General features: G+C 61.0%; 1 protein-coding gene across 2 annotated transcripts in view; it reads left to right on the top strand.

Annotated features, from left to right (window-relative positions):
• Positions 1-218, top strand: part of PRR5 (proline rich 5 (renal)) — a 67,188-nt gene that overhangs the window by 14,336 nt on the left and 52,634 nt on the right. The window contains exon 2 of one of the 2 annotated variants that reach the window (XM_009869260.1): positions 41-154. In XM_009869260.1, the coding sequence (XP_009867562.1) occupies positions 51-154 (104 nt within the window). In that variant the 5' untranslated portion in view covers positions 41-50. Of the gene's footprint in view, positions 1-23; positions 155-218 lie in introns of those variants that run through there. The other variant, XM_009869259.1, reaches the window with a different exon arrangement.

The raw sequence follows: 218 nt of genomic DNA, 5'->3' as shown, positions 1-218 counted from the left end.
CACGCGCAAACACACATTTGACCATGAGGACTCTTCGCAGGTTGAAGTTCATGAGTTCGCCCAGCCTCAGTGATCTGGGCAAGAGAGAGCAGGCAGCCTTGGATGAGCGGGGGACCCAGCAACGACGGGCCTGCTCCAACGCTACCTGGAACAGGTAAGGTCTCGCACGACGTGCCGCCTCCTCCGCAGCCTCTCCGCACTCCCGCGGCCGTCATTAA

The sequence above is a fragment of the Apaloderma vittatum genome, unplaced genomic scaffold, assembly GCF_000703405.1.
Source record: "Apaloderma vittatum isolate BGI_N311 unplaced genomic scaffold, ASM70340v1 scaffold16985, whole genome shotgun sequence".
NCBI classification, from domain to species: Eukaryota; Metazoa; Chordata; class Aves; order Trogoniformes; family Trogonidae; genus Apaloderma; species Apaloderma vittatum.
The sequence above is the reverse complement of the archived record's forward strand: the minus strand, read 5'-3'. Positions and strand labels throughout refer to the sequence as shown.